This window comes from Phasianus colchicus, chromosome Z (assembly GCF_987193195.1).
Source record: "Phasianus colchicus chromosome Z, bPhaCol1.hap1.1, whole genome shotgun sequence".
NCBI classification, from domain to species: Eukaryota; Metazoa; Chordata; class Aves; order Galliformes; family Phasianidae; genus Phasianus; species Phasianus colchicus.
In genome coordinates this window covers 8924766-8950908 of record NC_143476.1, presented here as the reverse complement: position 1 = coordinate 8950908, position 26143 = coordinate 8924766, and the positions used below count along the sequence as shown (strand labels likewise).

General features: G+C 49.0%; 1 protein-coding gene across 1 annotated transcript; it reads right to left on the bottom strand.

Annotated features, from left to right (window-relative positions):
* Nucleotides 1-1482: 1482 nt before the first annotated feature.
* On the bottom strand, nt 1483-25919 carry LOC149912420 (rho GTPase-activating protein 33-like). Its single transcript, XM_090131064.1, has 3 exons — nt 25744-25919; nt 25516-25648; nt 1483-1503 (listed from the first exon to the last, which is right to left on the bottom strand). Exons 1-3 carry the CDS (start codon nt 25917-25919, stop codon nt 1483-1485), a joined length of 330 nt encoding a protein of 109 aa, XP_089987190.1.
* Nucleotides 25920-26143: the final 224 nt, after the last annotated feature.

Sequence of the window (26143 nt, the reverse complement as noted above, 5' to 3'; positions counted from 1 at the left end):
GGAAAGGCTGGTGTTTGCCATGGGCAGGGAAACACATTTCAGTCTGGAGAAGAGGAGGCTCAGGGGAGACCTTATTGCTCTCTATAACTACCTGAAGGGAGGTTGTAGCGAGCTGGGGGTCGGCCTCTTCTCTCGTGTAACTGGTGATAGGACTAGAGGGAATGGTTTCAAGCTTCGCCAGGGAAGATTCAGGCTGGATATTAGGAAATACTACTTCTCTGAAAGGGTGGACAGGCACTGGAATGGGCTGCCCAGGGAGGTGGTGGAGTCACCGACCCTGGAGGTGTTCAAAGAACGTTTGGATGTTGTGTTGAGGGATATGGTTTAATGAGAACCATTGGTGACAGGTGGATGGTTGGACTGGATGATCCTATAGGTCTTTTCCAACCTTAGTGATTCTGTGATTCTGTGATTCTGTGACATCTGGTTTTCATCTTCTCTTTGTTTTCCAGAAAAAGAAGAGAGATTGCCTGCAACTTGAACCCCTCCTGCCCTCTTCTGCTGAGATGGAGAAATGTTCCAGCTTGTAGAAGGACATGAGGACAAAGATATGAAATGAAAATAAGTCCAGGCTGGCTGTCCTTGTGGGAATCAGCTGCTGGCATCTGCATTGCTGCTGCCATGAGCATGGCACAGCAGGTAAAAGATTGCTTTTCCTTGTGTGACACAGGAGCTCTTGACTTGAAAGCTAGAGGGATGCAATAGAAAGAGCTGCAACCTCTGCCAGACATGGCAAAGGTGAGTGGGATGTTGTTTCAGTTGCTGATGATGTCAGGAAGGACTGTAAGGATGGAAAGGCTGGTGTTTGCCATGGGCAGGGAAACACATCTGGTTTTCATTTTCTCTTTCTCTTTGAGTGCCAGATAAAGAGCAGAGTGTGCCCTCACCTTGGACCCCTCCTGCCCTCTACTGCTGAGATGGAGAAATGTTCCAGCTTCTAGAAGGAAATCAGGACAAAGATATGTAATGAAAATAAGTCCAGGCTGGCTGTCCTTGTGGACATCAGCTGCTGGCATCTGCATTGCTGCTGCCACGAGCATGGCAAAGCAGGTAAAAGATTGCTTTTCCTTGTGTGACACAGGAGCTCTTGACTTGAAAGCTAGAGAAATGCAACAGAAAGAGATGCAACCTCTTCCAGACATGGCAAAGGTGAGTGGGATGTTGTTTCAATTAGTGCTGATGTCAGGAGGACTGTAAGGATGGAAAGGCTGGTGTTTGCCATGGGCAGGGAAACACATCTGGTTTTCATCTTCTCTTTGTGTGCCAGAAAAAGAGGAGAGTGTGCCTGCAACTTGGACCCATCCTGCCCTCTGCTGCTCATAGGGAGAAATGTCCAAGCTTCTAGAAGGACATCAGGACAAAGATATGTAATGAAAATAAGTCCAGGCTGGCTGTCCTTGTGGGAATCAGCTGCTGACATCTGCATTGCTGCTGCCATGAGCATGGCACAGCAGGTAAAAGATTGCTTTTCCTTGTTTGACACTAGAACTCTTGACTTGACAGCTAGAGGGATGTAATAGAAAGAGCTGCAACCTCTGCCAGACATGGCAAAGGTGAGTGGGATGTTGTTTCAATTAGTGCTGATGTCAGGAGGACTGTAAGGATGGAAAGGCTGGTGTTTGCCATGGGCAGGGAAACACATCTGGTTTTCATCTTCTCTTTGTGTGCCAGAAAAAGAGGAGTGTGTGCCCTCACCTTGGACCCCTCCTGCCCTCTTCTGCTGAGATGGAGAAATGTTCCAGCTTGTAGAAGGACATCAGGACAAAGATATGTTATGAAAATAAGTCCAGGCTGGCTGTCCTTGTGGGCATCTGCTGCTGGCATCTGCATTGCTGCTGCCATGAGCATGGCAAAGCAGGTAAAAGATTGCTTTTCCTTGTGTGACACAGGAGCTCTTGACTTGAAAGCTAGAGGGATGCAATAGAAAGAGCTGCAACCTCTGCCAGACATGGCAAAGGTGAGTGGGATGTTGTTTCCATTGCTGATGATTGCAGGAAGGACTGTAAGGATGGAAAGTCTGGTGTTTGCCATGGGCAGGGAAACACAGCTGGTTTTCATTTTCTCTTTGTGTTCCAGAAAAAGAGGAGAGTGTGCCCTCACCTTGGAACTCTCCTGCCCTCTGCTGCTCAGAGGGAGAAATTTCCCAGTTTCTAGAAGGACATCAGGACAAAGATATGTAATGAAAATAAGTCCAGGCTGGCTGTCCTTGTGGGCATCAGCTGCTGGCATCTGCATTGCTGCTGCCATGAGCATGGCACAGGAGGTAAAAGATTGCTTTTCCTTGTGTGACACAGGAGCTCTTGACTTGACAGCTAGAGGGATGCAATAGAAAGAGCTGCAACCTCTGCCAGACATGGCAAAGGTGAGTAGGATGTTTTTCCAGCTGCTGATGATGTCAGGAAGGACTGTAAGGATGGAAAGGCTGGTGTTTGCCATGGGCAGGGAAACACATCTGGTTTTCATTTTCTCTTTCTCTTTGAGTGCCAGTTAAAGAGCAGAGTGTGCCCTCACCTTGGACCCCTCCTGCCCTCTGCTGCTGAGATGGAGAAATGTTCCAGCTTGTAGAAGGACATCAGGACAAGGATATGTGATGAAAATAAGTCCAGGCTGGCTGTCCTTGTGGGCATCAGCTGCTGGCATCTGCATTGCTGCTGCCATGAGCATGGCAAAGCAGGTAAAAGATTGCTTTTCCTTGTGTGACACAGGAGCTCTTGACTTGAAAGCTAGAGGGATGCAATAGAAAGAGCTGCAACCTCTGCCAGACATGGCAAAGGTGAGTGGGATGTTGTTTCAGTTGCTGATGATGTCAGGAAGGACTGTAAGGATGGAAAGGCTGGTGTTTGCCATGGGCAGGGAAACACATCTGGTTTTCATTTTCTCTTTCTCTTTGAGTGCCAGATAAAGAGCAGAGTGTGCCCTCACCTTGGACCCCTCCTGCCCTCTGCTGCTGAGATGGAGAAATGTTCCAGCTTGTAGAAGGACATCAGGACAAGGATATGTGATGAAAATAAGTCCAGGCTGGCTGTCCTTGTGGGCATCAGCTGCTGGCATCTGCATTGCTGCTGCCATGAGCATGGCACAGGAGGTAAAAGATTGCTTTTCCTTGTGTGACACAGGAGCTCTTGACTTGAAAGCTAGAGGGATGCAATAGAAAGAGCTGCAACCTCTGCCAGACATGGCAAAGGTGAGTGGGATATTCTTTCCATTGCTGATGATTGCAGGAAGGACTGTAAGGATGCAAAGTCTGGTGTTTGCCATGGGCAGGGAAACACATCTGGTTTTCATTTTCCCTTTCTCTTTGAGTGCCAGATAAAGAGCAGAGTGTGCCCTCACCTTGGAACTCTCCTGCCCTCTGCTGCTCAGATGGAGAAATTTCCCAGTTTCTAGAAGGACATCAGGACAAGGATATGTAATGAAAATAAGTCCAGGCTGGCTGTCCTTGTGGGCATCAGCTGCTGGCATCTGGACTTCTGCTGCCATGAGCATGGCACAGCAGGTAAAAGATTGCTTTTCCTTGTGGGACACAGGAGCTCTTGACTTGAAAGCTAGAGGGATGCAATAGAAAGAGCTGCAACCTCTGCCAGACATGGCAAAGGTGAGTGGGATGTTGTTTCCATTGCTGATGATTGCAGGAAGGACTGTAAGGATGGAAAGGCTGGTGTTTGCCATGGGCTGGGAAACACATCTGGTTTTCATTTTCTCTTTCTCTTTGAGTGCCAGATAAAGAGCAGAGTGTGCCCTCACCTTGGACCCCTCCTGCCCTCTTCTGCTGAGATGGAGAAATGTTACAGCTTCTAGAAGGACATCAGGACAAGGACATGTAATGAAAATAAGTCCAGGCTGGCTGTCCTTGTGGGCATCAGCTGCTGGCATCTGCATTGCTGCTGCCATGAGCATGGCACAGGAGGTAAAAGATTGCTTTTCCTTGTGTGACACAGGAGCTCTTCACTTGAAAGCTAGAGGGATGCAATAGAAAGAGCTGCAACCTCTGCCAGACATGGCAAAGGTGAGTGGGATGTTGTTTCAATTAGTGCTGATGTCAGGAAGGACTGTAAGGATGGAAAGTCTGGTGTTTGCCATGGGCAGGGAAACACATCTTGTTTTCATTTTCTCTTTGTGTTCCAGAAAAAGAGCAGACTGTGCCCTCACCTTGGACCCATCCTGCCCTCTTCTGCTGAGATGGAAAAATGTTCCAGCTTCTAGAAAGACATCAGGACAAAGATATGTAATGAAAATAAGTCCAGGCTGGCTGTCCTTGTGGGCATCAGCTGCTGGCATCTGCATTGCTGCTGCCATGAGCATGGCACAGCCGGTAAAAGATTGCTTTTCCTTGTGTGACACAGGAGCTCTTGACTTGAAAGCTAGAGGGATGCAATAGAAAGAGCTGCAACCTCTGGCAGACATGGCAAAGGTGAGTGGGATGTTGTTTCAGTTGCTGCTGATGTCAGGAAGGACTGGAAGGATGGAAAGGCTGGTGTTTGCCATGGGCAGGGAAACACAGCTGGTTTTCATTTTCTCTTTCTCTTTGAGTGCCAGATAAAGAGCAGAGTGTGCCCTCACCTTGGACCCATCCTGCCCTCTGCTGCTCAGAGGGAGAAATGTCCAAGCTTCTAGGAGGTAATCAGGACAAAGATATGTAATGAAAATAAGTCCAGGCTGGCTGTCCTTGTGGGCATCAGCTGCTGGCATCTGCATTGCTGCTGCCATGAGTATGGCACAGCAAGTAAAAGATTGCTTTTCCTTGTGTGACACAGGAGCTCTTGACTTGACAGCTAGAGGGATGCAATAGAAAGAGCTGCAACCTCTGCCAGACATGGCAAAGGTGAGTAGGATGTTTTTCCAGTTGCTGATGATGTCAGGAAGGACTGTAAGGATGGAAAGGCTGGTGTTTGCCATGGGCTGGGAAACACATCAGGTTTTCATTTTCTCTTTCTCTTTGAGTGCCAGTTAAAGAGCAGAGTGTGCCCTCACCTTGGACCCCTCCTGCCCTCTGCTGCTGAGATGGAGAAATGTTCCAGCTTGTAGAAGGACATCAGGACAAGGATATGTGATGAAAATAAGTCCAGGCTGGCTGTCCTTGTGGGCATCAGCTGCTGGCATCTGCATTGCTGCTGCCATGAGCATGGCACAGCAGGTAAAAGATTGCTTTTCCTTGTGTGACACAGGAGCTCTTGACTTGAAAGCTAGAGGGATGCAATAGAAAGAGCTGCAACCTCTGCCAGACATGGCAAAGGTGAGTGGGATGTTGTTTCAATTAGTGCTGATGTCAGGAAGGACTGGAAGGATGGAAAGGCTGGTGTATGCCATGGGCAGGGAAACACATCTTGTTTTCATTTTCTCTTTGTGTTCCAGAAAAAGAGCAGACTGTGCCCTCACCTTGGACCCATCCTGCCCTCTTCTGCTGAGATGGAAAAATGTTCCAGCTTCTAGAAAGACATCAGGACAAAGATATGTAATGAAAATAAGTCCAGGCTGGCTGTCCTTGTGGGCATCAGCTACTGGCATCTGCATTGCTGCTGCCATGAGCATGGCACAGGAGGTAAAAGATTGCTTTTCCTTGTGTGACACAGGAGCTCTTGACTTGAAAGCTAGAGGGATGCAATAGAAACAGCTGCAACCTCTGCCAGACATGGCAAAGGTGAGTGGGATGTTGTTTCCATTGCTGATGATTGCAGGAAGGACTGTAAGGATGGAAAGGCTGCTGTTTGCCATGGGCTGGGAAACACATCTGGTTTTCATTTTCTCTTTCTCTTTGAGTGCCAGATAAAGAGCAGAGTGTGCCCTCACCTTGGACCCCTCCTGCCCTCTTCTGCTGAGATGGAGAAATGTTACAGCTTCTAGAAGGACATCAGGACAAGGACATGTAAGGAAAATAAGTCCAGGCTGGCTGTCCTTGTGGGCATCAGCTGCTGGCATCTGCATTCCTGCTGCCATGAGCATGGCACAGCAGGTAAAAGATTGCTTTTCCTTGTGTGACACAGGAGCTCTTGACTTGACAGCTAGAGGGATGCAATAGAAAGAGCTGCAACCTCTGCCAGACATGGCAAAGGTGAGTGGGATGTTGTTTCCATTCCTGATGATTGCAGGAAGGACTGTAAGGATGGAAAGGCTGGTGTTTGCCATGGGCAGGGAAACACATCTGGTTTTCATTTTCTCTTTCTCTTTGAGTGCCAGATAAAGAGCAGAGTGTGCCCTCACCTTGGACCCATCCTGTCCTATGCTGCTCAGAGGGAGAAATGTTCCAGCTTCTAGAAGGACATCAGGACAAAGATATGTAATGAAAATAAGTCCAGGCTGGCTGTCCTTGTGGGCATCAGCAGCTGGCATCTGCATTGCTGCTGCCATGAGCATGGCACAGCAGGTAAAAGATTGCTTTTCCTTGTGTGACACAGGAGCTCTTGACTTGACAGCTAGAGGGATGCAATAGAAAGAGCTGCAACCTCTGCCAGACATGGCAAAGGTGAGTGGGATGTTGTTTCAGTTGCTGATGATGTCAGGAAGGACTGTAAGGATGGAAAGGCTGGTGTTTGCCATGGGCAGGGAAACACAGCTGGTTTTCATTTTCTCTTTCTCTTTGAGTGCCAGATAAAGAGCAGAGTGTGCCCTCACCTTGGACCCATCCTGCCCTCTGCTGCTCAGAGGGAGAAATGTCCAAGCTTCTAGAAGGAAATCAGGACAAAGACATGTAATGAAAATAAGTCCAGGCTGGCTGTCCTTGTGGGCATCAGCTGCTGGCATCTGCATTGCTGCTGCCATGAGCATGGCACAGGAGGTAAAAGATTGCTTTTCCTTGTGTGACACAGGAGCTCTTGACTTGACAGCTAGAGGGATGCAATAGAAAGAGCTGCAACCTCTGCCAGACATGGCAAAGGTGAGTAGGATGTTTTTCCAGTTGCTGATGATTGCAGAAAGGACTGGAAGGATGGAAAGGCTGCTGTTTGCCATGGGCTGGGAAACACATCTGGTTTTCATTTTCTCTTTGTCTTTGAGTGCCAGTTAAAGAGCAGAGTGTGCCCTCACCTTGGACCCATCCTGTCCTATGCTGCTCAGAGGGAGAAATGTTCCAGCTTCTAGAAGGACATCAGGACAAAGATATGTAATGAAAATAAGTCCAGGCTGGCTGTCCTTGTGGGCATCAGCTGCTGGCATCTGCATTGCTGCTGCCATGAGTATGGCACAGCAGGTAAAAGATTGCTTTTCCTTGTGTGACACAGGAGCTCTTGACTTGAAAGCTAGAGGGATGCAATAGAAAGAGCTGCAACCTCTGCCAGACATGGCAAAGGTGAGTGGGATGTTGTTTCAGTTGCTGATGATTGCAGGAAGGACTGTAAGGATGGAAAGGCTGGTGTTTGCCATGGGCAGGGAAACACAGCTGGTTTTCATTTTCTCTTTCTCTTTGAGTGCCAGATAAAGAGCAGAGTGTGCCCTCACCTTGGACCCCTCCTGCCCTCTGCTGCTGAGATGGAGAAATGTTCCAGCTTGTAGAAGGACATCAGGACAAGGATATGTAATGAAAATAAGTCCAGGCTGGCTGTCCTTGTGGGCATCAGCTGCTGGCATCTGCATTGCTGCTGGCATGAGCATGGCAAAGCAGGTAAAAGATTGCTTTTCCTTGTGTGACACAGGAGCTCTTGACTTGACAGCTAGAGGGATGCAATAGAAAGAGCTGCAACCTCTGCCAGACATGGCAAAGGTGAGTGGGATGTTGTTTCCATTGCTGATGATTGCAGGAAGGACTGTAAGGATGGAAAGTCTGGTGTTTGCCATGGGCAGGGAAACACATCTGGTTTTCATTTTCTCTTTCTCTTTGAGTGCCAGATAGAGAGGAGAGTGTGCCCTCACCTTGGACCCCTCCTGCCCTCTTCTGCTCAGAGGGAGAAATGTTCCAGCTTCTAGAAGGACATCAGGACAAAGATATGTAATGAAAATAAGTCCAGGCTGGCTGTCCTTGTGGGCATCAGCTGCTGGCATCTGCATTGCTGCTGCCATGAGCATGGCACAGGAGGTAAAAGATTGCTTTTCCTTGTGTGACACAGGAGCTCTTGACTTGAAAGCTAGAGGGATGCAATAGAAAGAGCTGCAACCTCTGCCAGACATGGCAAAGGTGAGTGGGATGTTGTTTCCATTGCTGATGATTGCAGGAAGGACTGTAAGGATGGAAAGGCTGCTGTTTGCCATGGGCTGGGAAACACATAATGTTTTCATTTTCTCTTTCTCTTTGAGTGCCAGATAAAGAGCAGAGTGTGCCCTCACCTTGGACCCCTCCTGCCCTCTTCTGCTGAGATGGAGAAATGTTCCAGCTTCTAGAAGGACATCAGGACAAAGATATGTAATGAAAATAAGTCCAGGCTGGCTGTCCTTGTGGGCATCAGCTGCTGGCATCTGCATTGCTGCTGCCATGAGCATGGCACAGCAGGTAAAAGATTGCTTTTCCTTGTGTGACACAGGAGCTCTTGACTTGAAAGCTAGAGGGATGCAATAGAAACAGCTGCAACCTCTGCCAGACATGGCAAAGGTGAGTGGGATGTTGTTTCAATTAGTGCTGATGTCAGGAAGGACTGTAAGGATGGAAAGGCTGGTGTTTGCCATGGGCAGGGAAACACATCAGGTTTTCATTTTCTCTTTCTATTTGAGTGCCAGATAAAGAGCAGAGTGTGCCCTCACCTTGGACCCATCCTGCCCTCTTCTGCTGAGATGGAGAAATGTTCCAGCTTCTAGAAGGACATCAGGACAAGGATATGTAATGAAAATAAGTCCAGGCTGGCTGTCCTTGTGGACATCAGCTGCTGGCATCTGCATTGCTGCTGCCATGAGCATGGCACAGGAGGTAAAAGATTGCTTTTCCTTGTGTGACACAGGAGCTCTTGACTTGAAAGCTAGAGGGATGCAATAGAAAGAGCTGCAACCTCTGCCAGACATGGCAAAGGTGAGTGGGATGTTGTTTCAATTAGTGCTGATGTCAGGAAGGACTGGAAGGATGGAAAGGCTGGTGTTTTCCATGGGCAGGGAAACACAGCTGGTTTTCATTTTCTCTTTCTCTTTGAGTGCCAGATAAAGAGCAGAGTGTGCCCTCACCTTGGAACACTCCTGCCCTCTTCTGCTGAGATGGAGAAATGTTCCAGCTTGTAGAAGGACATCAGGACAAAGATATGTAATGAAAATAAGTCCAGGCTGGCTGTCCTTGTGGGCATCAGCTACTGGCATCTGCATTGCTGCTGCCATGAGCATGGCACAGGAGGTAAAAGATTGCTTTTCCTTGTGTGACACAGGAGCTCTTGACTTGAAAGCTAGAGGGATGCAATAGAAACAGCTGCAACCTCTGCCAGACATGGCAAAGGTGAGTGGGATGTTGTTTCAATTAGTGCTGATGTCAGGAAGGACTGGAAGGATGGATAGGCTGGTGTTTGCCATGGGCAGGGAAACACATCTGGTTTTCATTTTCTCTTTCTCTTTGAGTGCCAGATAAAGAGCAGAGTGTGCCCTCACCTTGGACCCCTCCTGCCCTCTCCTGCTGAGATGGAGAAATGTTCCAGCTTGTAGAAGGACATCAGGACAAGGATATGTAATGAAAATAAGTCCAGGCTGGCTGTCCTTGTGGGCATCAGCTGCTGGCATCTGCATTGCTGCTGGCATGAGCATGGCACAGCAGGTAAAAGATTGCTTTTCCTTGTGTGACACAGGAGCTCTTGACTTGACAGCTAGAGGGATGCAATAGAAAGAGCTGCAACCTCTGCCAGACATGGCAAAGGTGAGTGGAATGTTGTTTCCATTGCTGATGATTGCAGGAAGGACTGTAAGGATGGAAAGGCTGGTGTTTGCCATGGGCAGGGAAACACAGCTGGTTTTCATTTTCTCTTTCTCTTTGAGTGCCAGATAAAGAGCAGAGTGTGCCCTCACCTTGGAACTCTCCTGCCCTCTGCTGCTCAGAGGGAGAAATGTTCCAGCTTGTAGAAGGACATCAGGACAAAGATATGTAATGAAAATAAGTCCAGGCTGGCTGTCCTTGTGGGCATCAGCTGCTGGCATCTGCATTGCTGCTGGCATGAGCATGGCACAGCAGGTAAAAGATTGCTTTTTTGTGTGTGACACAGGAGCTCTTGACTTGACAGCTAGAGGGATGCAATAGAAAGAGCTGCAACCTCTGCCAGACATGGGAAAGGTGAGTGGGATGTTGTTTCCATTGCTGATGATTGCAGGAAGGACTGTAAGGATGGAAAGGCTGGTGTTTGCCATGGGCAGGGAAACACATCTGGTTTTCATTTTCTCTTTCTCTTTGAGTGCCAGATAAAGAGCAGAGTGTGCCCTCACCTTGGACCCCTCCTGCCCTCTTCTGCTGAGATGGAGAAATGTTCCAGCTTGTAGAAGGACATCAGGACAAGGATATGTGATGAAAATAAGTCCAGGCTGGCTGTCCTTGTGGGCATCACCTGCTGGCATCTGGACTTCTGCTGCCATGAGCGTGGCACAGGTGGTAAAAGATTGCTTTTCCTTGTGTGACACAGGAGCTCTTCACTTGAAAGCTAGAGGGATGCAATAGAAAGAGCTGCAACCTCTGCCAGACATGGCAAAGGTGAGTGGGATGTTGTTTCAATTAGTGCTGATGTCAGGAAGGACTGGAAGGATGGAAAGGCTGGTGTTTGCCATGGGCAGGGAAACACATCAGGTTTTCATTTTCTCTTTCTCTTTGAGTGCCAGATAAAGAGCAGAGTGTGCCCTCACCTTGGACCCATCCTGTCCTATGCTGCTCAGAGGGAGAAATGTTCCAGCTTGTAGAAGGACATCAGGACAAAGATATGTAATGAAAATAAGTCCAGGCTGGCTGTCCTTGTGGGCATCAGCTACTGGCATCTGCATTGCTGCTGCCATGAGCATGGCAAAGAATGTAAAAGATTGCTTTTCCTTGTGTGACACAGGAGCTCTTGACTTGAAAGCTAGAGGGATGCAATAGAAAGAGCTGCAACCTCTGCCAGACATGGCAAAGGTGAGTGGGATGTTGTTTCCATTGCTGATGATTGCAGGAAGGACTGTAAGGATGGAAAGGCTGGTGTTTGCCATGGGCAGGGAAACACATCAGGTTTTCATTTTCTCTTTCTCTTTGAGTGCCAGATAAAGAGCAGAGTGTGCCCTCACCTTGGACACCTCCTGCCCTCTTCTGCTGAGATGGAGAAATGTTCCAGCTTGTAGAAGGACGTCAGGACAAAGATATGTAATGAAAATAAGTCCAGGCTGGCTGTCCTTGTGGGCATCAGCTGCTGGCATCTGCATTGCTGCTGCCATGAGCATGGCAAAGCAGGTAAAAGATTGCTTTTCCTTGTGTGACACAGGAGCTCTTGATTTGACAGCTAGAGGGATGCAATAGAAAGAGCTGCAACCTCTGCCAGACATGGCAAAGGTGAGTGGGATGTTGTTTCAATTAGTGCTGATGTCAGGAAGGACTGGAAGGATGGAAAGGCTGGTGTTTGCCATGGGCTGGGAAACACATATTGTTTTCATTTTCTCTTTCTCTTTGAGTGCCAGAAAAAGAGGAGAGTGTGCCCTCAACTTGGACCCATCCTGTCCTATGCTGCTCAGAGGGAGAAATGTTCCAGCTTCTAGAAGGACATCAGGACAAAGATATGTAATGAAAATAAGTCCAGGCTGGCTGTCCTTGTGGGCATCAGCTGCTGGCATCTGCATTGCTGCTGCCATGAGCATGGCACAGCAGGTAAAAGATTGCTTTTCCTTGTGTGACACAGGAGCTCTTGACTTGAAAGCTAGAGGGATGCAATAGAAAGAGCTGCAACCTCTGCCAGACATGGCAAAGGTGAGTGGGATGTTGTTTCAATTAGTGCTGATGTCAGGAAGGACTGGAAGGATGGAAAGTCTGGTGTTTGCCATGGGCAGGGAAACACATCTTGTTTTCATTTTCTCTTTGTGTTCCAGAAAAAGAGGAGAGTGTGCCCTCACCTTGGACCAATCATGCCCTCTTTTGCTGAGATGGAAAAATGTTCCAGCTTCTAGAAAGACATCAGGACAAAGATATGTAATGAAAATAAGTCCAGGCTGGCTGTCCTTGTGGGCATCAGCTGCTGGCATCTGCATTGCTGCTGCCATGAGCATGGCACAGCAGGTAAAGGATTGCTTTTCCTTGTGTGACACAGGAGCTCTTGACTTGACAGCTAGAGGGATGTAATAGAAAGAGCTGCAACATTTGCCAGACATGGCAAAGGTGAGTGAGTGGGATGTTGTTTCAATTAGTGCTGATGTCAGGAAGAACTGTAAGGATGGAAAGGCTGGTGTTTGCCATGGGCAGGGAAACACATCTGCTTTTCATCTTCTCTTTGTGTGCCAGAAAAAGAGGAGAGTGTGCCTGTAACTTGGACCCCTCCTGCACTCTTCTGCTGAGATTCAGAAATGTTCCAGCTTCTAGAAGGACATCAGGACAAAGATATGTAATGAAAATAAGTCCAGGCTGGCTGTCCTTGTGGGCATCAGCTGCTGGCATCTGCATTGCTGCTGCCATGAGCATGGCAAAGCAGGTAAAAGATTGCTTTTCCTTGAGTGACACAGGTGCTCTTGACTTGAAAGCTAGAGGGATGCAATAGAAAGAGCTGCAACCTCTGGCAGACATGGCAAAGGTGAGTGGGATGTTGTTTCAATTAGTGCTGATGTCAGGAAGGACTGTGAGGATGGAAAGGCTGGTGTTTTCCATGGGCAGGGAAACAATGCTGGTTTTCATCTTCTCTTTGAGTGCCAGATAAAGAGCAGAGTGTGCCCTCACCTTGGACCCATCCTGCCCTCTGCTGCTCATAGGGAGAAATGTTCCAGCTTCTAGAAGGACATCAGGACAAAGATATGTAATGAAAATAAGTCCAGGCTGGCTGTCCTTGTGGGCATCAGCTGCTGGCATCTGGACTTCCGCTGCCATGAGCTTGGCACAGCAGGTAAAAGATTGCTTTTCCTTAGGTGACACAGGCTCTGTTGACTTGAAAGCAAGAGGGATGCAATAGAAAGAGCTGCAACCTCTGCCAGACATGGCAAAGGTGAGTGGGATGTTGTTTCAATTAGTGCTGATGTCAGGAAGGACTGTAAAGATGGAAAGTCTGGTGTTTGCCATGGGGAGGGAAACACATCTGGTTTTCATTTTCTCTTTCTCTTTGAGTGCCAGATAAAGAGCAGAGTGTGCCCTCACCTTGGACCCCTCCTGCCCTCTTCTGCTGAGATGGAGAAATGTTCCAGCTTGTAGAAGGACATCAGGACAAGGATATGTAATGAAAATAAGTCCAGGCTGGCTGTCCTTGTGGGCATCAGCTGCTGGCATCTCCATTGCTGCTGCCATGAGCATGGCACAGCAGGTAAAAGATTGCTTTTCCTTGTGTGACATAGGAGCTCTTGACTTGAAAGCTAGAGGGATGCAATAGAAAGAGCTGCAACCTCTGCCAGACATGGCAAAGGTGAGTGGGATGTTGTTTCAGTTAGTGCTGATGTCAGGAAGGAATGTAAGGATGGAAAGGCTGGTGTTTGCCATGGGCAGGGAACACATCTGGTTTTCATTTTCTCTTTCTCTTTGTGTGTCAGATAAAGAGCAGAGTGTGCCCTCGCCTTGGACCCATCGTGCCCTCTGCTGCTCTGAGGGAGAAATATTCCAGCTTGTAGAAGGACATCAGGATAAGGATATGTAATGAAAATAAGTCCAGGCTGGCTGTCCTTGTGGGCATCAGCTGCTGGCATCTGCATTGCTGCTGCCATGAGCATGGCACAGCAGGTAAAAGATTGCGTTTCCTTGTGTGACACAGGAGCTCTTGACTTGAAAGCTAGAGGGATGCTATAGAAAGAGCTGCAACCTCTGCCAGACATGGCAAAGGTGAGTGGGATGTTGTTTCCATTGCTGATGATTGCAGGAAGGACTGTAAGGATGGAAAGGCTGGTGTTTCCCATGGGCTGGGAAACATATCTGGTTTTCATTTTCTCTTACTCTTTGAGTGCCAGATAAACAGGGGAGTGTGTGCCCTCACCTTCGACCCATCCTGCCCTCTTCTGCTGAGATGGAGAAATGTTCCAGCTTGTAGAAGGACATCAGGACAAAGATATGTAATGAAAATAAGTCCAGGCTGGCTGTCCTTGTGGGCATCAGCTGCTGGCATCTGCATTGCTGCTGCCATGAGCATGGCAAAGCAGGAAAAAGATTGCTTTTCCTTGAGTGACACAGGAGCTCTTGACTTGAAAGCTAGAGGGATGCAATAGAAAGAGCTGCAACCTCTGCCAGACTTGGCAAAGGTGAGTAGGATGTTGTTTCAATTAGTGCTGAAGTCAGGAGGACTGTAAGGATGGAAAGGCTGGTGTTTGCCATGGGCTGGGAAACACATCTGCTTTTCATTTTCTCGTTGTATGCCAGAAAAAGAGGAGAGTGTGCCCTCACCTTGGACCCATCCTGCCCTCTTCTGCTCATTGGGAGAAATGTCCAAGCTTCTAGAAGGACATCAGGACAAAGATATGTAATGAAAATAAGTCCAGGCTGGCTGCCCTTGTGGGCATCAGCTGCTGGCATCTGCATTGCTGCTGCCATGAGCATGGCAAAGCAGGTAAAAGGTTTCTTTTCCTTGTGTGACACAGGAGCTCTTGACTTGAAAGCTAGAGGGATGCAATAGAAAGAGCTGCAACCTCTGCCAGACATGGCAAAGGTGAGTGGGATGTTGTTTCAATTAGTGCTGATGACAGGAAGACTGTAAGGATGGAAAGGCTGGTGTTTGCCATGGGCTGGGAAACACATCTATTTTCATTTTCTCTTTCTGTGCCAGAAAAAGAGGAGAGTGTGCCTGCAACTTGGACCCATCCTGCCCTCTGCTGCTCAGAGGGTGAAATGTTCCAGCTTGTCGAAGGACATCAGGACAAAGATATGTAATGAAAATAAGTCCAGGCTGGCTGTCCGTGTGGGCATCAGCTGCTGGCATCTGCACTGCTGCTGCCATGAGCATGGCAAAGCAGGTAAAAGATTGCTTTTCCTTGTGTGACACAGGGGCTCTTGACTTGAAAGCTAGAGGGATGCAATAGAAAGAGCTGCAACCTCTGCCAGACATGGCAAAGGTGAGTGGGATGTGGTTTCAGTTAGTGCTGATGTCAGGATGGACTGTAAGGATCGAAAGTCTGGTGTTTGCCATGGGCAGGGAAACACATCTGGTTTTCATTTTCTCTTTGTGTGCCAGAAAAAGAGCAGAGTGTGCCCTCACCTTGGAACCCTCCTGCCCTTTTCTGCTGAGATGGAGATATGTTCCAGCTTCTAGAAGGACATCAGGACAAAGATATGTAATGAAAATAAGTCCAGGCTGGCTGTCCTTGTGGGCATCAGCTGCTGGCATCTGCATTGCTGCTGCCATGAGCATGGCAAAGCAGGTAAAAGATTGCTTTTCATTGAGTGACCCAGGAGCTCTTGACTTGAAAGCTAGAGGGATGCAATAGAAAGAGCTGCAACCTCTGCCAGACATGGCAAAGGTGAGTGGGATGTTGTTTCAATTAGTGCTGAAGTCAGGAAGGACTGTAAGGATGGAAAGGCTGGTGTTTGCCATGGGCTGGGAAACACATCTGGTTTTCATTTTCTCTTTGTGTGCCAGAAAAAGAGCAGAGTGTGCCCTCACCTTGGACACCTACTGCCCTCTGCTGCTCAGAGGGAGAATGGCCAAGCTTCTTGAAGGACATCAGGACAAAGATATGTAATGAAAATAAGTCCAGGCTGGCTGCCCTTGTGGGCATCAGCTGCTGGCATCTGCATTGCTGCTGCCAAGAGCATGGCACAGCAGGTAAAAGATTGCTTTTCCTTGTGTGACACAGGAGCTCTTGACTTGAAAGCTAGAGGGATGCAATAGAAAGAGCTGCAAACTCTGCCAGACATGGCAAAGGTGAGTGGGATGTTGTTTCAGTTGCTGCTGATGTCAGGAAGGACTGTAAGGATGGAAAGGCTGGTGTTTGCCATGGGCAGGGAAACACATCTGGTTTTCACTTTCTCTTTCTCTTTGTGTGCCACATAAACAGGGGACAGTGTGCCCTCACCTTGGACCCATCCTGCCCTCTTCTGCTGAGATGGAGAAATGTTCCAGCTTCTAGAAGGACATCAGGACAAGGATATGTAATGAAAATAAGTCCAGGCTGGCTGTCCTTGTGGGCATCAGCTGCTGGCATCTGCATTGCTGCTGCCATGAGCATGGCACAGCAGGTAATAGATTGCTTTTTCTTGTGTGACACAGGAGCTCTTGACTTGAAAGCTAGAGGGATGCAATAGAAAGAGCTGCAACCTCAGCCAGACAATGCTAACTTGAGTGGGATGTTCTTTCAATTAGTGCTGAAGTCAGGAAGAATGTAAGGATGGAAAGGCTGGTGTTTGCCATGGGCTGGGAAACACATCTGGTTTTCATTTTCTCTTTGTGTGCCAGAAAAAGAGTAGAGTGTGCCCTCACCTTGGATCCCTCCTGCCCTCTTCTGCTGAGATGGAGAAATGTTCCAGCTTCTAGAAGGACATCAGGACAAAGATATGTAATGAAAATAAGTCCAGGCTGGCTGTCCTTGTGGGCATCAGCTGCTGGCATCTGCACTGCTGCTGCCATGAGCATGGCAAAGCAGGTAAAAGATTGCTTTTCCTTGAGTGACCCAGGAGCTCTTGACTTGAAAGCTAGAGGGATGCAATAGAAAGAGCTGCAACCTCTGCCAGACATGGCAAAGGTGAGTGGGATGTTGTTTCAGTTGCTGCTGATGTCAGGAAGGACTGTAAGGATGGAAAGGCTTGTGTTTGCCATGGGCAGGGAAACACATCTGGTTTTCATTTTCTCTTTCTCTTTGAGTGCCAGATAAACAGGGGAGAGTGTGCCCTCACCTTGGAGCTCTCCTGCCCTCTGCTGCTCAGAGGGAGAAATGTCCAAGCTTCTAGTAGGACATCAAGAAAAAGATATGTAATAAAAATAAGTCCAGGCTGGCTGTACTTTTGCGCATCAGCTGCTGGCATCTGCATTGGTGTTGCCATGAGCATGGCACAGCAGGTAAAAGATTGCTTGTCCTTGTGTGACACAGGAGCTCTTGAGTTGAAAGCTAGAGGGATGCAATAGAAAGAGCTGCAACCTCTGCCAGCCATGGCAAAGGTGAGTGGGAAGTTGTTTCCATTGCTGCTGATGTCAGGAAGTACTGTAAGGACGGAAAGGCTGGTGTTTGCCATGGGCAGGGAAACACATTTGGTTTTCATTTTCTCTTTCTCTTTGAGTGCCAGATAAACAGGGGAGTGTGTGCCCTCACCTTGGACCCATCTTGCCCTCTCCTGCTGAGATGGAGAAATGTTCCAGCTTTTAGAAGGACATCAGGACTAAGATATGTAATGAAAATAAGTCCAGGCTTGCTGTCCTTATGGGCATCAGCTGCTGGCATCTGCATTGCTGCTGCCATGAGCATGCCAAAGCAGGTAAAAGGTTGCTTTTCCTTGTGTGACACAGGAGCTCTTGACTTGAAAGCTAGAGGGATGCAATAGAAAGAGCTGCAACCTCTGCCAGACATGGCAAAGGTGAGTGGGATGTTGTTTCAATTAGTGCTGAAGTCAGGAAGGACTGTAAGGATGGAAAGGCTGGTGTTTGCCATGGGCTGGGAAACACATCTGGTTTTCATTTTCTCTTTGTGTGCCAGAAAAAGAGCAGAGTGTGCCCTCACCTTGGACACCTACTGCCCTCTGCTGCTCAGAGGGAGAATGGCCAAGCTTCTTGAAGGACATCAGGACAAAGATATGTAATGAAAATAAGTCCAGGCTGGCTGTCCTTGTGGGCATCAGCTGCTGGCATCTGCATTGCTGCTGCCATGAGCATGACACAGCAGGTAAAAGATTGCTTTTCCTTGAGTGACATAGACTCTGTTGACTTGAAAGGAAGAAGGATGCAATAGAAAGAGCTGCAACCTCTTCCAGACATGGCAAAGGTGAGTGGGATGTTGTTTCAGTTGCTGCTGATGTCAGGAAGGACTTTAAGGATGGAAAGGCTGGTGTTTGCCATGGGCAGGGAAACAATGCTGGTTTTCATCTTCTCTTTCTCTTTGAGTGCCAGAAAAATAGAGGAGAATGTGCGTGCTTTCTACCCCTCTTGCCCTCTTCTGCTGAGATGGAGAAATGTCCCAGGTTCTACAAGGACATCAGGACAAAGATATGTAGTGAAAATTAGTCCAGGCTGGCTGTCCTTGTGGGCATCAGCTGCTGGCTTCTGCATTGGTGTTGCCATGAGCATGTCACAGCAGGTAAGGGATTGCTTTTTCTTGTGGGACAGCTGTTAAGCCATTCTGATTCACCCTTTGCATCCACAGCATACAGTTTTTTCCCACACTGCTGTTTCTATCCAGCAGTGTGCATATGTGCAGTGCTACAGATGTTGGTGGTCCTGCCTGTGGCAGGGGGTTGGAGATTCCTGATCCTTGAGGTCCCTTCCAACCCGGGCCATTCTGTGTGTGTGTGTGTGACTGGCTAAACACCAATTGTTGCTAGCTCAGCAGGTATACTGCTAATTATTGAACGCCTGACAGCTGCTTATCAACACTTGGCCACTATTTCTGGACACCTGCTCATCCCTGAAGAGAGAGAAGTTTGGAAGGAGGACAGAGGGGAGTCTCTTGATGCCTGCCTGTTGCATCCCAACCTGCCCACAGAGTGAGTCAGTTCGGCGTTGTGTGGAGGCCCTGGCTTCTTTGGAGTCTGTTTTTCTTTTGCTGAGCTTCTCCTATCCAAACAGAATGGCCTTACAACATGCTTTCTGGTCCTTAATACTATACCCATGCAATTTGTAACTATTACAGTTCTGTAAGTGAGAATTGATCACATGATTGAACAACTGTATTTCTAAAATATGTTATGAAATAACTTCTTTTTACTAATACTAATACTAATAAAGTCTTTCTACTTTTTCAAACTGTTTCTAAGGGCAAATTACAAAACACATCGTGCTGTACTGCTTCAGAGCAATCCCACATTTGATAGCCAGTGCAGAAACAACATTCCATCCTACAGCATTAGCTAGTTCAGAGGTACCAGACGTGTATCTGGATGTGGCTGTTGTGCATAACTGGGGCTGAGGGATCAGAAGTGACAGCTCCACTCTTGGAGACCACAGAACTAAAATGGAAAGATAAAATAGTTGCAGGGCAATTGTTCTGTGTGCCTGAAGCAGGGACCGATTTATGGGGGAGAGATTTAACAGTTAAATGAGGATTACAGCTGCAAGTCTGTGAAACAGATATCAGGGGTCAATGAATGTGTTAACAGCTGTGATGAAGAAGAAATGAATCCAAAGGTGTGGGCAGGGGAAGGAAATCGGGGTGGACTCACAATTTTCCCTTACAAAAAACTGCCCAAGGAGGGAGTGGAGCTGTGAAACAGCAACAATAACCCATAGCCTTAGAAGGGAGAGTGGGTCTAAAAGCTGTAACACAGACAGTGGTTAAGGATGGTCTTCTGGAACCTTGTCTGTGGCCTTATAACACCCCAATCCTGTCGGCACGGAAGGCAGACGGCACGTATCGGCTGGTGCAAGATGTAAGGAAATGACTGAACCCGTTCTCAAAAGACAGCCTGTGGTTCCTAACCCCTATACCCTAATGAGTCAGATCCCACACGGACAGCAGTGGTTTGGTGTGAGAGACCTCAAAGATGCTTTCCGGACAGCCTTTGGACTCAGAGAGAAATGGCTGCGTTTGTATGAGGACACATTGTAATCCTATCGTGATTCGTGATGATACTGTAGATACTGGAACTCGTGCTAATCCTTGTCTTGGCAGCATTTGAAGCAAGCAACTGGTGCTGCTGTCATGCAGAAAGCTCCCTTCCAACCACTCAGCAAGAATTTGGATGAGACAGCTTCCTGCTGGGAGCCCTCCGACATCACTGCTGCCTCCTCCAGAACCATACCTGCAGATGCTTCAGAGCTCTTCAGCATGGACTTCCTTCCTCCCATCAGCAGCTGCTCCTGCACTGACCTTCATTCACACTGGGATACCATCTGCTTCCAGCAGGAGCTGACCTGCGAGACAGAGAAAGGAAACGTGGGATGAGCACAAATGCAGAAGCACAAGGCTGTGTCACCACCACGTCTTGCAGCCTTGGGAAGTCAGCTGCAACTGCAGCCTTGGTCAGAATTCTTTTGCTTTGGGGAACAGATGGACTCGGAATGGAAGGACACGAGAAAAATGGCATCTGTTTGAGCTCAGCAGACTTGAGAGGTGGGCCTGGGTGAACCTGATGAGGTTCAGCACAGCCAAGTGCAAGGTTTGGCATTTGGGCCGGAGGAATCCCAGGCATTCTTTTGTCATCGTGGTGGTTTCCAATAGACCCCAACAATGAGACATCAGGTCGCCGTGTGGGCTCCTGGGTGACACTGCCATTTCCCAGCCATTGCAGCCTAGGGGCAAATAAAGTAAAATACTTCAGAAAGATCTCACACTGATTGCATATTTTACTGTTCTTTTACACAAAACAGAAGGGGAGGGCAGCAGATGCATGCAGCTGCATCAACACCCAGGCTGCTAAAGGAATGGAAAGACAGAAACATCAAATATCAATGCCTTATTCTAATGCAAGGAGGGAAGCTTTTTTCAATGTTACTTTTTATCATTTAAAATAAGCAGTTGGCACTCTTAAAGGAAAATCCTAGGCCCCAGGTTCTGGCAGTGTGGCAATCTGGCACGGACTCAGCTGTGAATGATCCAAACAGTCTGTTCCAGATTTTAACATCCCTTCTATGCATTCACAAGTTTTCTCTCTTGACTTCCCCTTACAGCCGTTAGATGCCAGCAAAACATCCCACAAACACTCCTTAACTCTGTGCACACAGGCACCCATCCAACCAGAGCCATCCGTCATTCCCAGCCATGCGCTCTTCCTCCAATCATGGTCAGCATCACACGGCCGTCACGCAGCTCACTTGACTCAGTTTTTCTCTTCTTTCTGGAGGTGTCCTTGCTTCTCAGCCTTCCCTTCTCGTGATGTTTATCTCGCTCTGCAGCTCCTGCTCTGAATAGGCTTTCTTGGATTCCCGCATGACAGGCACAAAATGCAGCCACAGCCCCTGCCACCAAGGTCAGCTCTTCAGCACACATTACCTGAGGAGCACTTGGCAACTCCTGCAACCTGAGCAGTGCCAGGAAGACTGTTTCACTTCTGCTTCTCCTGGCTCAGAAATTCATTTTCCTACCTAGAAAATGGAAAAAGAAAGGAAAGAAAAAAAATCCTGACATAAAGCAGACACAATTGATACTATGGAATTCTGGAAGGCAAGGGATTTGCCCTCTGTGATGAGAAGTTGACTGCAAAGAACTCAGAAGAGCCATGAGCAGGTTGTGAACTTGTGGGTAAAATTAGGAAGTGCAGCAGTGCAGGGCTTCTGGAGGTGAGGGTCTGCTACAGCCGCCTGGAAAGAGAGCCTGTTGGTGGGAGCTGCTTACTGCAGCCAGCAGAAGCATCACACTCACTGACTCTCATCCTGATGGGGGATTCCAGTCAGTCTGGGAAATCAGCATGGCTGGCTGCAAGCAATCTGACAGACTCCTGGAGTGCAGTGAGAATCACTCTGTGGTGCAGGCATTGGGCACAGCAAGCAGAAGGGAAGCATTGCTGGACATGGTGCACACCAGGGGTTACGACAGGAGGCGGTCAGGGCTGCAGTGACCATGCCCTCCTTGAGTTGGTGATCTCAAGGAATGCGGGCCTGGCAGGAAGCAAAGGCAGGAGCCTGAACTTCAGGAGAGCCAGCTGCAGGCTGTTCCAGGAATTCTTGGACGAGATCCTCTGGACAACTGTTTGTAGGGGCAAAGGGATGGAAAAGAGCTGGTCACTTTCTCAGAAAAAGATTTGCTCAGGTTGCAGGCTGAGCTGAAGGAGAGGAAGGGGAGGAGGTGCCAGCACGGCTCTGCACGATGCTCTGCCACACTGGGCAGCTTGATCATGGCTCAGCAGTGGGATCAGACGAGGAGAAGGGGAGAAGGAAATCAAGGATGGGAGGGAACCATCAGACACAGTCAATAAGTGTCTGTGAAGTCTTGCAAACCAGAGATTCCCAGGTTGTTTCTGCTTTTGCAGCATTTGTGTGGTGCAGGGTGAGCAAAAGGTTCTGCTGCTTGATTCTTCTGCAGGAGCCGCCTAAAAGGGAAATGGCCACTGAGCTGCAGACCAAGCAGTACTGCCTGACGTTGGCCAGGGGGAGCTTCTCCTGCCGCAGTGTGCTGATGACAGGTCTGGAGATGATCTGCAGGGCCAGTTCGTAGATGGGAGCCAGGAAAGGACATGATGGGAGGAGGGAGGTGTTAAGCAACATCCAAGGCATCAAAATGCATCAGAAGGCCGTGAAAAGCATCACAAAGCCACAGCCAGGAAGCTTGGGAGTATCATGAGCAGCATCCAGGATGCGAGAGATTATTTGCTACCATGCCAAATGGTAGCAGAGCTCCCCCTGCAGACATCCCAAAGCCAGACAAAACAGGAACAAACCCGGAGCTGTGCTGCACGCACCCCACAGCCACAGCATTGCAAGCTGGGGTGCCTTGCTGTGTGCTGCATTCATCCCAGTCCGTGTGAATGAAGACTCTGGAGGCAGTCAAGGCGTTGATTGAGCACGAGTGTGCTTTTATTATTATATAAAGGACAGGAGGGTGTGAGAGGTCCACGGTGAAGATGGGACTCATCCTGTCTTGTCATGGAGAGAGTGGCTCAGAGCTCTCAGTGCTGCTGTCCGGTGCCTGGGACTGGAGGCCTGATTGAAAGTCCCCCTGCAAGAGGCTCTGCTCCTCTTCACTGATGCTGACCGGCTCCTGCATGGAGGTGCTGCTGTCGGGGCACTCACACTGTGCTTCAGATGGGCTGCACTGCAGAGACTCTGGGTTAAAATCCACACTTGTGACTGTGGTGTCTGGGAGGCTCAGGTCAGCAACTTCAGCAGAGCCAGGTGTAATGAGAGCATGGACTTCGATGAGCTCCTTCTCTCCATTACTGATGTCAGATGGAAGGCTGCTGTTGGAACTGCAGCAATTTGTGCTTCCTAAGAGCTCTCCACTGATGGAAGCACACAGAGCATCCTCGCTACTTGCCCTGGATCTTATGGCTTGGCAAGGGCTCGATTCACCTAGAAAGGATACACAGGGGTTAGTGTCAAACTTTCACAAGCTGAATTACGACAGTGGTACTTGATCAGGGGTGAAGATTTAGGCACGGGATTGAACGCTAGAAAGAGATACATGTGCAGAGCAAGCTTGAATTGTATGTTCCTGAAAAGCAGGGATTTGGAAGCTGCATTTGCACCCTTACCTGCCAGGACTACCACTGCTGTTTCAGAGGGCTGCCTGGCATTGCGCTGCAGTTGGCGTTTGCTGCCAGAGGATGGCTTCCTGAGGCTGAAGCAGCAACACCAACTGCTAGCTGGTGATTCCTCATTCTTGCTGGGTGGATTTTGTCTGGAGAGAGAAAACAGCCAATGCATTGAGTCGTGCGTGGTGCAGGGTGAGGGAAGAGCAGCACTGAGCTCTTGGCAGCAGTTGCTTGTTCCTAGCACTGCCTGGTTTCTGCAGGAAAACACAAAAACCCACCCAAACAATGATGCTAGGTGCTGGAAAAGAAAGTCCTCTTTACCTGTCAGATGGAAAGTCAACGACGGTGTGGAATTTGCCCTGCCCAGCTGCAGGGCTTTCTTCCACTTCAATGTCCCTGCTGCTCTCTGTTACCACAGAAGAGGTGCTGTGGCCTCGCCTCTGTGCCTGTGCCTCCTCCAGGCTGAGCAGCTTTGTGGCAGCAGAAGAGACCCCCACAGACTTGGGCCCTGGGAGAGAATTGTGCCCTGTCAGGGAAAACCACAGGTAAGAGCGAGGATCAGAAAGCAGCAGCACAGCCACCACAGTTCTGGGGGAGGTGCTGTATTTTTCTCAGGCTTGCTTATCCGAGCCACTGGAAGAAGAGGAGCCCAAAATAACCATGTGGGAAGAGGTGTGTTTATGGCAAAGGACACGGTCATCATTAAGAGCAGCTTACTGTATCAAAATAGGCAAGGAAAAACCCAAGGAAATGGGGGCAGGGAACTGAGAAAGCTTCGCTGCCACACTTGCATCAAGCTTTTCCTGCGTGCAAACCATAATAATGACGGTTTCCTCCTTGTGAAGTTTGGGCTTGGACATTCTCAGCATCCAGCAACAGGATGCCATACCCTAATGGAAGTCCAGAGGTCTGCTGTCCCCTTGATGGTAAAAGAGTATCTCAAACATCCTGGAGAAGGCCTGCATTTGGTCAAGGTGTCAGGTCAAGATCAAGCTAATGGAGGAAGACACTCACCTGCTGCATCTGCAATGTCTGCTCCGGATTTGGAGCCGAAGAGGACGTCGGTGTGGTTGATGATGAATTTCACCACATCCGACTGCGTCTGCAGCTCCATGCAGGCAGCTCTTCCGCTGGCGCAGGCAGACTCGTTCTGCTGTGATCTGTAGAAAAGGCAGATTTTAGAAGTCATTTCTCCAAGACCGTTTCCCCGAGTCTGAATTGTTGCAGCCAAAAGCTGTCAGCTGAGGCTCTGGAGACTTCCGCAGTGGGCAATCAGTGATGCCACTGCAGAAATTCCCCTGGATGATCAAGGACACGTCAGTCCCATCTCAACAAGACTGCAGAAATTGTCACCTAGACATTGTGCCCGTGGGGATGGAGAACAGCTCAGGCTCCTGCTCTTCTGTCAGCCACAGATTTTACAGAAGAAGAGCACATTTGATGGAGAAAAAGGGAGCACTGTTTTTTTTTTTAATGGAGAACAGATGTAAGCGTTGTGTTGAAACAGAACCAGCAGTTTACCTTAAGAGGTTTGGAGCCCACACAATGGCTAGGTTCTTGGCATGCATGTTTGTGATGGTGGAGCTCCCAGCCAGACACGCCAAGTGTCTCATCAGGAACTCCAGTGTCCTGGAAAACAAGAGAGGCAAACGTTCAGCACCAACGAGCATGCCGTGCTGCAATTCAGAAAGCAAACCTCCATTCATGCTACTTCTTGTGATTGCTACTGTCACCGAAGATGAAGTAGATCCAACCTGACTGAGTGCCACGCTGCAGCACCAAGCCCCAGCACAGCACAGCCGCAGCCATCAGCTGCACCAAGCGTGCCCCCGTGCCCAGGAACTGACCCCATATAGTAAGCCCATGGAGCCTTCAACCCTTCAGCATACACAGGCATCGTGTTGCCGGCGTGAGACAGAGCCTGGAACCGCATCGTTGCCCTCTGCAATGCAGTAGGGCTGAGCTCAGCAGGCTGAGGGCAGCACTGACCTGTAGTGAGGAGCGGGCAGCTGCTGGATGACGTCCTGCATTCTGAGCAGCCGCTCCTCCTCTGTAGCGGCACCAACAGCATCCTGGAGTAGTGCAGAAAGGGAGCGAGACACCAATCAGGCTAGTACACCACTGCGAGTAAACCTCGTGGGGCTGACAGCAAAAGGGCCTCCGAGCTGGGGCACTGCTGCAGCCATCTGCCAAGAGGCCCAGGAAGAGGGAAATGAAAGACGTGGCCTTGTGCTTACCGAGAACTTGCCGTACAGCTGGTGGGTGAGCAGAGGGTTCGGGAGCTCCCTGAAGTACATCTTGCAGAGGGAGCTCACGCTGTGAATGTCCCGGACGGTGAGCTCAGGAATCTGCTCCGACTCAAATTCCTGCCTGGAGAGAGGGACGCAAACCCGGTTGAGCGAGAGGAAGGCAAGCCCAAAGCCACACCAGATGCACTCAGGCTGTGTCAGTCGCAGCACTCTTACCGCAGTCTCTGGATGTTGGACGCGACGCCGGACAGGCGGTATATCCCCTGCACCACGCCGTGCTGCTCAATGAACTCAGCGCAGCTCTGGAGGACCTGGGGGACTGAAGAACACGTGCCAGCCGTCAGTGGAGCTCCTGATTCAAGTCCTGCTGCAGGCTGTGCTTCACATCCCATCCACTAAGCCCAGCCAGGCTTGGCTGAAGCAAATACAGATGTGCTTGTCTCTTAGGAGCATCCGCCTCACTTTATCCTTCAGCCATCAACTCCCATTACACGTGTCTCCACGGCTATCAGCCTGCCCCCTGCTAGATATGAGCTCCCTTTCATCTTCTTTAGATGCCCAGCAGAGGAAGATCTCAGGAATGGGCAGCTCCTTACCATCACGACCGGAGTGGAGA

What these genes read in the sequence shown, in the direction of transcription:
- LOC149912420 (XM_090131064.1), bottom strand. Translation starts at nt 25,919, where the DNA reads ATGGGATGTGAAGCACAGCCTGCAGCAGGACTTGAATCAGGAGCTCCA. An exon ending in TCCAACATCCAGAGACTGCG is followed by an intron (nt 25,649 to 25,743) that starts GTAAGAGTGCTG and finishes CCCTCTCTCCAG; the next exon opens with GCAGGAATTTGAGTCGGAGC. An exon ending in AGCTGTACGGCAAGTTCTCG is followed by an intron (nt 1,504 to 25,515) that starts GTAAGCACAAGG and finishes ACATCCCTCTAG; the next exon opens with CTGTCAAGTCAAGAGTTCTA.